This window comes from Antrostomus carolinensis, unplaced genomic scaffold, assembly GCF_000700745.2.
Source record: "Antrostomus carolinensis isolate BGI_N321 unplaced genomic scaffold, ASM70074v2 scaffold1327, whole genome shotgun sequence".
Classification (NCBI taxonomy): Eukaryota; Metazoa; Chordata; class Aves; order Caprimulgiformes; family Caprimulgidae; genus Antrostomus; species Antrostomus carolinensis.
This window is the reverse complement of record NW_010326425.1, coordinates 1-9,470: the sequence shown is the minus strand read 5'-3', so window position 1 is coordinate 9,470 and position 9,470 is coordinate 1. Positions and strand designations below refer to the sequence as shown.

The 9,470-nt window shown below is 44.5% G+C and overlaps 2 protein-coding genes across 3 annotated transcripts in view; both read right to left on the bottom strand.

Annotated features, from left to right (window-relative positions):
• UBAP1L (ubiquitin associated protein 1 like) overlaps positions 1-5,221 on the bottom strand; it is a 14,544-nt gene extending 9,323 nt beyond the window's left edge. Inside the window, exons 1-2 of one of the 2 annotated variants that reach the window (XM_029085854.1) lie at positions 5,140-5,221; positions 821-975 (exon numbers count right to left, since the gene is read on the bottom strand). In XM_029085854.1, the coding sequence (XP_028941687.1) occupies positions 821-975; positions 5,140-5,164 (180 nt within the window). In that variant the 5' untranslated portion in view covers positions 5,165-5,221. Of the gene's footprint in view, positions 1-820; positions 976-4,271; positions 4,288-5,139 lie in introns of those variants that run through there. The other variant, XM_010171552.2, reaches the window with a different exon arrangement.
• Positions 5,222-6,026: 805 nt separating this feature from the next.
• Positions 6,027-9,467, bottom strand: PDCD7 (programmed cell death 7; the record flags this gene model as incomplete). Its single annotated transcript, XM_010171551.1, has 5 exons — positions 6,027-6,180; positions 6,584-6,671; positions 7,280-7,516; positions 8,269-8,407; positions 9,384-9,467. Coding segments are annotated over 5 exons (666 nt in total), but the record flags the coding sequence as incomplete, so codon positions are not given.
• Positions 9,468-9,470: the final 3 nt, after the last annotated feature.

Sequence of the window (9,470 nt, the reverse complement as noted above, 5' to 3'; positions counted from 1 at the left end):
AGCACTACCCCTAAGCCCAGAGAGTCAATTCCGTGTCTCCAGTGCAAATGTCCAGGGAAAGGCTTCCCAGAGCACAGACAGCTCCTTCAAATCGCTGTGCTGGGGGGTAAAATTGGTGGCAAAGCTGTTATAGCAGTAGATTTAAAAGCAGTTTAGGATTGAACAATATGGAAGATCACAAAGTGCCACAGGATATTATATATACAATATAAAATACATAAAAATATAAAAATATGTATTTTTTATATATAGATAAAATATATGTATTTGTACATATAAAATATAAGTATGTTGTCAGCACAGGTAGTGTTGTCTGCTTACATCTCTGTTAGATTTATTAATAAATATTTAATAAATATTATTAAATGAGATGGTGATGATTCCAGAGTACAAAACAATCATGGAATCATAGAATGGTTTGGGTGGGAAGGGACCTTAAAGCTCATCCAGTTCCAACCCCCCTGCCATCAGCAGGGACACCTTCCACTAGACCAGGTTGCTCAAAGCCTCATCCAGCCTGGCCTTCAACACTTCCAGGGAGGAGCAGCCACAACTTCCTTGGGCAACCTGTTCCAGTGTCTGACCACCCTCACAGTGAAGAACTTCCTAATATCTCATCTAAACCTCCCCTCTTTCAGCTTAAGCCCATTTCCCCTTGTTTTGTCATTAACTGCCCTTATGAGAAGTCCTTTCCCAGCTTTCCTGTAGCCCCTTCAGGTACTGGGAGGCCGCTATAAGGTTTCCCTTCTCTTATTTCTTTTTTTGCATCCCCCCAAAAACCAAATCCAGGTGCAGACAGAAGCAGAGGTGGGTGACTCACCATGGTGCTCATGAGGATGTCGGCGCAGTTGGGGATCTCTATGTCTGGGGCTGTGATTAAATTGTTTTCTCCCCCTGAGTCCCCATCGAGGCTCCTGGCTGTCCGGAAGGGAACTTCATCCAGGTAGCTCATCGCTGCTGCCTGACTTCTTGCTGCTGGAGGAAGAAATGAAAGAGAAGTGTAAAAGGCAGGAGTAGCACCTTTTAATTTGGGTGGAAGGAGAGAAAGATGAGCTGTTTCAAGTGATGCAGCCCTTAAGAGATGCTGCCAGCCAAGTAAAAACCGTTGTGTGCAACACCCAGATGTGCAAAATCTTAATTACTGATCTTGAGAAGATCTGTCTGAACCAACCTTTGCTATTCTGAGCTTGAGGCAGCAGGACCTGACCAAGCTTACAGCTTCATTTGGCAGAGAGCCTGAGCGTTTTTCTCTTCCACTTCCACCTCCATGCATGCCCTGCTGCTTTCCATCCCTCTTCCTGCCTCTCCCTCTCCCTGCACTGCCCATCACACGCTCCCTTTCCCAAGCTGGGGACAGTCCAAACACTTTTTCCAGTTACAGAGGCAGAAACAAGGAGGACACCTCACAGGTCTCCTCTCTCTGCGTGTCCTGCAAGTGCCCATGACTGGAGAGCTCATGCGTGTGGCCGCGTGCTGCTAAGCCGTGCCCGGGGAGCTGGGGACGAGGGCATCCCCTCCAGCACCACAGCAGCTTTGAGAGAGCCAGACAAGGAGGCTGGTGCATCAGCCAAGCTTCAGTGCCAGAGGGATGTCGAACAAGCCATTTTACCAGATCAGCTTTTCAGAACCATCTATCGGTCTCTTCTCCCGAGTAACAAGCAATAGGACAAGTGGAAACGGCCTCAAGTTGCACCAGGGGAGGTTTAGATTGGGTATTAGAAACTATTTCTTCACCAAAAGGGTTGTCAAGCATTGGAACAGGCTGCCCAGGGAAATGGTGGAGTCACCATCCCTGCAGGGATTTAAAAAACACGTAGACATGGTGCTGCTGAGGGATATAGTGTAGTGGTGGACTTGGCAGTGTGAGGTTTATGATTAATGATGATGTCTTAAAGGTCTTTTCCAACCAAAACCATTCTATGATTCTATTCATTTTAAGTGTGGTGAAGTTTTTAGATGAGGAAAAGCAAGGGAGAGAAAAATTTCTGATAAACTGAGAATGGTGGCATGGAAAATACGACTGCAAGAGTGTAGCCATCAGCTCTCTATAAATGCTTCAATTTAGTAAAAAGCCACTCCTTGCTGCACAAAGCCTCGAGTCCTCAGCTCCCCAGTGACAACAGCATGTAAAATCATTTCCTTTATACATTGTTAACTGGCAAGAGCTGAGATTCCATCAAGTTCTGGTACCTGCAGCCTGTACTTGCTCATCCCAAAGCAGCAATCCTCAGCAGCCATTCTCAAGACATAGAGTCAATACCTGGTGTGAGATCCATAAATGCTTTTCTCATAGGAAAACCCATAGGTTTGGGGTTTTTTTTTCCCTTTAAAAAGAAGTGGCTTTTATGACAATGAGAATAAACACTCCACAAAAAGAAAACAAGCAGATGAATGTACACAAGGAAAAAAAAAGCTGCCTGTTAGTGGCAGCGTTGTTTCTGCAGTTCTTTTGATTTGAACTGTTGGTTTTTCACCTGGTAAAACTCCCCAGAGCCTGATCCAGCCACAGGTCTTGGAGTAATGCCATGGTCAAAGTGACAGTAGGACACATGGACGTACAAATCAGAGCCCTGACCCCCGGAGGACTCCATGGTAACCTGGATTTTGGGGTGCTATAGGTAGGTAATACACAGGTAAGCAAGAACCACAGAAATAAGGGTCTGTAACGGGAAATGGCACTCAAGGTAGTTTCCTGTGTTAGCAAAGGACTAACAAACTGCTCCCAGACCACAAACAAAGAGCAACACACACAATCACTCCGTGCAACTCAGTTGGTCTTATCAGAATTACAGAAGATTTGTTGCTCACCTGCTTACGCTGGGAGCCTTTAATACCCGGGGCTGCGGCGCGGGCAGAGCCCCTAACCAGCTTTGCAGCTCCCGCACGTGTCCTGCTGCTAACACGCCACACATGCAACGTGCTGGGAGCCTGCACGGAGCCAGGCCATCTGCTTCCCAGCCTAAGAGGGCTCAGCCCAAGTTACAACTCACGTCAGCGCTGACAAAGAGAACGCACGGAAACATCTCTAAGCGAAGCTGCCTTCCCCCAGCCTTCTCCAACTGCGCTGCGTGGCCGTGGAGCTGCAGGAGGGATGGACCTTCCCAAAAGCTGCGCCGTAAAAAGGTGCAAAGGAAAAGAGCATCTCATCCTCCATCACCTAGAACAGCTTGATTTGGTTTTAAATGCCACTCTGTCAGTCTGTTGAACCAAGGAACAAGGGACAGGACAAGAGGAAATGGCCTCAAGTTGCTCCAAGGGCAGTTGAGATGGGATGTGAGGAAGAATTTCTTTGCTGCAAGGGTTCTGAGGCATTGGAAGGGGTTGCCCAGGGCAGTGGTGGAGTCCCCATCCCTGGAGGGATTGAAGAGTCGTGTAGACATAGTGCTGAGGGACATGGGTTAGTCGGGGACTTGTCAGTGTTGGGTTCATGATTGGACTTGATGATCTTAAAGGTCTTTTCCAATTGAGGCAATTCCGGGATTCTGTGTGAGTTAAAGGATGAGGAAGGGTAGTGAATGTGTCTGAAGCCAGGATGAAGGAAATACAGAGAGATTCCAATGCTGTATCTCGCTGTATTTCACTGCATAAATACTGTGCTCTAACAAAGTGTTAATTCCCCAAACAGCTATTCAGAAAAAAGAAATATCTTGGGGTTGAGGAGCGATGACAACGCAAACGCCACTAGACAAGAATAAAAGAGGGTGAGGGGTAAACACCAACTTATACCAGAAAGCAACTCCTACAAAGGTTCTGACCTCATCTGCTCCACACCAGCCCTGTCTGCTTCCACATCAGACACAGGCTGGCAAATGAATGAATTCCTGTCAGGAAGAGGATGTGCCTTAAAAGCAGGAGAAACCCAAACAGCCCTGGGACCTGGGAAGGAATAGGATGTAAATGAGTCTCAGAAACTCAGAGCCAACCCTTCTTTTCTCCTGGGTTATAATAATTATTAAAAACTTAAAAATAGTAAGAAACTACCATACTCAGACAAATTTGAATCTTAAATCTGAATACACACAGGTTTTTTAAGAATTAATACCCCATCTCCATATATTTTACAAGTTAAGAGTTTAAACATTCTTCTTCCACCCGTGGCTTCAACATCTCCATAAAAATATACAACATTTTAATGCAGATGTCATTAGAGAAGAGCAAATAACTCCAACAAACCACAGAAAGCTAGAGATTGAAACATAGCTAATCATACATCATCCCACCGGCATTTTCAAGTCCTATTTTTATTAACTCTAATATAAAGTTATCCTTACCGTCAGATGAAGTCATGGAGCTCTTCTCGCAGGGCAGGGAGAACAGGGTTGTTTTTATGCTGCCTGTTTATCTGCTGCTCAGTTCTTTCTATTCTCGCAGCGTCAGAGGAGCATCTGTCTGGGCCAGTTCTAGGATTATCGCAGTTTAAGCCGTTAGCCTGTCTCATCAGACACGCTGATGGGATAAGGAGCCCAACTATTTAAGCAGAGCATCCTCTGGTCACTAAGCTTCCTGAACTGAAAGTGTTGTTTCTGCAGTTCTTTTGATTGGAACTGTTGGTTTTTCACCTGGTAAAACTCCCCAGAGTCTGATCCAGCCACAGGTCTTGGAGTAATGCCATGGTCAAAGTGACAGCAGGACACACGGACGTACAAATCAGAGCCCTGACCCCCGGAGGACTCCATGGTAATCTGGATTTTGGGGTGCTATAGGGAGGTAATACACAGGTGAGCAAGAACCACAAACTTCTGCACTCAGATTAATTCTAATCCGATCAAAAATTACTAGTTCATGTGCTGTTAACAACAGAAATCAACGCAAAGCTTCAGCTAAGAAAATATTAACGTTACGTGTAAGGCCCCAGTGTTGAATTCAGGCAATTACATGTTGCCTCTTCCATTAATTACACAATATTGTGATGCCAAGAGGTAAGGAATCAGAAAGATTTAAACCCATTCCCACTCGTTAGGGCTAAGCAAGAATAACGACTGCAGCTCTGGAAAGATGCCACAATAATCTGCACAGAGCAGCAAAGCCCCAAAGCCACGTGGCCCGTCGCTGTTTCAAACAAACTCTCCACAACATGGAAAGTCTTGAAATCAGATGCCTCTGTCACCTTGTAGGAGGGAGAAGTTCCTTCACACCAACCTTTTGCCAGCAATTCTCTCCACATCGGAGTTGGATTTGATGCCAAGTACTAAACCAAATCTCTTACTTGGAGTAAAAATGCTTCAAACAAAAATAAAATTTAAAAAATATCATTTTTTCTCTATTTATTCTGTACAAAAAACAACTTACAAAATAGAGCTGTAGTTTTTAATCAAATATTATATACAGGAGCTGGCCCTATACACAAATAGCTATATAAGCAAAACCAATTACAGTAGGTTAGACTTAAGATTTTATTTTATTTTTTTCCCCAGCAGGCTTATTAATCAAATTTATCTATATTCACACGGCTGCCTGACCTATTTCACCACAACTGGGAATTTTTTCATCCCCATTTTTCAGTCCCCAAAAAGCAAGATGTCAACAGCTGCTTTAATCAACCTTGAAGACCCATGTCTTGTTTGTACTTCAGCATTTGTTTGAACTTGTAAGAGGTTTGTTTCTACACATAAAAACACAGAAACTGTTTAGACAGCAATGCTTGACATGCTTCATTTAAGAAGAAAAACATGTTTACTAATGATCTCTTTGTTCCTGAAGTTCTTTATATCTGAAATTTTATCATCTGGATTTAGGCTTCAAAAGATAAAAGTCACTAACACCAGGATGTTAATACTGGCACGAGTATCCTTGTCAGCAACGCTTCTTTATTAAGATGGAGATTTGTTAACAAAAACTCGCTGTGGGGTTGTAATTCCACACCAGGAGAGAGCAGCTTTGGGCTTGTTTCAGGTATTTCCCTGCAGAGTGAGATGGTAAAAACATTTCTTACTTTTCTTCAAGACATTCCAGTGTTTGGCTACTGAAATAAGAGGATAAGACTTCCTTTTCAGACCCTCTTGTATTCACACAGGTGACTATAACCAAACATTCCTCCAACGTTAACATAATTTATGACTAAATTATCTGACAGCCGTGGCCCAAGTGTCATTCGTGGGGAGACTGGGAAGAACCCATCCTGGAGGGATGCAGCTTCCTTCAGGGTGATCAGCTGGCACCAAGAACTGATCCCATTCATGCCTTTAACAGAGAAAGGGTTGTTTGAGAGGAGAGCTGGTACAAGTTTGGTAATTAACATTTATTATATCCCCATGCAGGTATTTTTTCCATACTGATCAATACATAAAACACTAGAAATTGAACTCTGAAACTTGTTTCTCCAAACACAACAGTGAAAATTGTATGGACTGTTTTATTAAATGGAATGGTTAGGCATGGAACTGGGCTCTGCCTCACACAGGCATCTGCTGGATCCAACTCTGTCAAGCGAGAAGCTTGATCCTTAGCTGACAAAAACCAGGACAATTCGTTGCATAACCATATTTGGAAGTAAACGAACCAAAAGGCACCGTAATTTTACAACTTTAACAAACAGCACTTGTCATCTTTGATAATAAAATAAAAAGACTTTGTTTGGTTTTACCTGATCTGGATTAGAGCTGCTACAGAATGCTCAGCTTGTAAGTAATACTCTCGGAAGGGCTGCAATAGATGGGCTAGAGGAAATTCTTCTGTTAAAACACAAACATAGAAATTGGGCAATAAATCAGAGAGACTTTTGATTCTGGAAAGTTTTAGAAGCCCCAAATTTGCCAACTCTTTTGCTACTCCCCAGCTATAATTTGGAAGCACTTCCCTATATAATATATTAACGACTATTTACACATTCTGCACATCTCCTCATCCTTACCAGAGCTGTCAGAGGCAAAACTTTTCCTGCCTCCATCCTCTAAACAAGGGGGATGTACGGACACCGAATCTTTACAGATTACCTGAGTCACACTTCCCAAATCACCAGACTAAAGTACTTTGTTGGGTGCTGGGAGTCTTCAGTCTATTCTGTTTATTCTCATTTCAGCTTAATCCACAATCTCTCCTTGCAAAACAGCATGAAATCAGCTCGAGATATACTGCAGTCTGTGCTGAAGAGTTAAACAGCATAGAGTTCTCACATCACGTGTGTTAACAGCATCCTACACTTATCCCATCTTTTCCTCAGAGCATAAATTGCTCCAGCAAATCATTTCTCAACTATTTTTGTGCCTGCATTTTAAACCCAGTGCCTGAAATGGGGATGTGGTGTGGAAAAATACCGTTAAGCACAGCACACAGAACGTACCTGGATCTCCAAACAGCTTGGAATCAATTTCCAGTTTCTGCTGTAGCAGTTTTTCCCTTTCCTTCTTCTGTTTCTTTTCCATTTCTCTCTTCCTTTCCTCCTCCTGTTCTCCCTCCAACATAACTCTCAACGCTCTCTCCTCAGCTTCATACAGCTCTGTGCGATTTTTGAGCAACGTTTTGAGACTCTCCACCTGACTTTCAAACGCTTCATCTGCTGAGGGGGGTGGACAAACACCTGAAGAAGAAGAGAATTAAGTTTAAATTTTCAAATTCAGAGGAGGCTCTGGTATCAGACTTGAGAGCAGAGCTGGCAAAATCTCAGAGGAACACGAGCTTAACCTTGCTAACAACTATCTTACTGGAAAAATTATAGAATCATAGAATGGTTTGGATTGGAAGGGACCTTGAAGATCATCCAGTCCCAACCCCGCTGCCATCAGCAGGGACACCTTCCACTAGACCAGGTTGCTCAAAGCCTCATCCAACCTGGCCTTCAACACTTCCAGGGAGGAGCAGCCACAGCTTCTCTGGCCAACCTGTTCCAGTGTCTCACCACCCTCACAGTGAAGAACTTCTTCCTAATATCTAATCTAAACCTCCCCTCTTTCAGTTTAAACCCATTTCCCCTTGTTTTGTCATTAACTGCCCTTATGAAAAGTCCTTCCCCAGCTTTCTTGTAGCCCCTTCAGGTACTGGGAGGCCGCTATAAGATCTCCCTGGAGCCTTCTCTTCTCCAGGCTGAACAGCCCCAACTCTTTCAGCTTGTCCTCATAGGAGAGGTGCTCCAGCCCTTCTATCAAGAAAGAACTTGGAAATGTGGGAACATTATCACTGTATTCAACGCTTTTTAGCTATTCTTGCATAACAATGTAACTAAAATCACTAAGAAAGAAACAGCTTTTTCAAGTCAGTGCAGGGCACACACATCATCTTATTTCCTGGGTACATGACTAAAAAAAAAAGCTTGGTAAAAACCTCCTCATTAACCTTTCCTGCCAGCAGCCTCTTTTCTCAGTCTGCGAAGCTTTTCTAAGGCACGCAGGATGTCCACCATCCTCTTGGTGTCTGCTTGTTTCTTCCTCACTTCAGACAAGACGCTGTCTGCAGCAGCTTTCAGTTCTTGTTCCTGTGAAAGAAACAGACCAGGTGAAATATCCCAGGCAGACAAGAATTAAATGGTATTTTCAAAAAGATTAACAAAGAACTGGAGATCAGAAATAACTTTCTAGTAACACAGACATAGCAAGTTAAGTCAACCATCCAACCTGGCCTTTTTATGAAAAAGCTAAAATGTGACAAAACTTCAGGAAATATTAAAGGAAGACTGAGCAACTCGTGAATTTGGGCCAAAAAGCTAAGGAATTCATAAAGCCTGATAACCTTTAACCACAGAAAATTAGAAAAACCAGACAATGAACATAAACCATCCCGATTCTACAGCTTGGTAATTAAAGAACATTAAAGTGCCACATTCTGTACACAAAACCTTTCCCAACAGCTGCTCTGGACCATCCCAGCAGCAGCCCAGCACCTGCAGAAGGGAACAACACAAAGGTGCCTACAGCCCTTCCCAACAAGCCTAATTTGGGGTGGGTTGTAGGTTGGTTTGTTTTGTTTGGGGTTTTTTTTTTAATTTGAAGCTGTTTTACTTCCCTGTCAGACCAAAAAGCTTGCAAAGAAGCAGCCTGACAAGGACGCAGCCTGTAGGCAAGGTTTACAGTCACTGAAATGGCACTGAATGCTCTAGGCTTGCCGTGAGCAGCGTAGGGCAGGCTGACAGCTTGGGACCAGGGAGGAAGATCTCCACATGCAACCCAGAGCTCAGAAACCACTTAAACCCCAACTGCCAAAGCCCAGGACATGAGCGTGGCAAAGCTGGGATGCCCACCAAAGCTTGTCAGGAAGAAGCAGGGCTGTGAGCCTCGGAAAGAGAGCGCTTCCATGCAAGCACTGCCCATGCGGGTGGCACCTACTGAACCGCGGGGCCCAAGCCCGTTACCGGCAGGTCTCTCCCAGCTCCCTGTGCCCCCAGAGGGACACGCAGGAGGCCCCGGGAGGCCAGGACCCGGGGCTGCCAGGACCGAAGCGCTCAGGGGCCGTACCCGGTTCTTCTCCTCCACCTCCTGGATGCACTTGGCTCTCCACTGGTCGATCTTGGCCTCCCGCTCGGCAGCTCGGGCCGCCTCCTC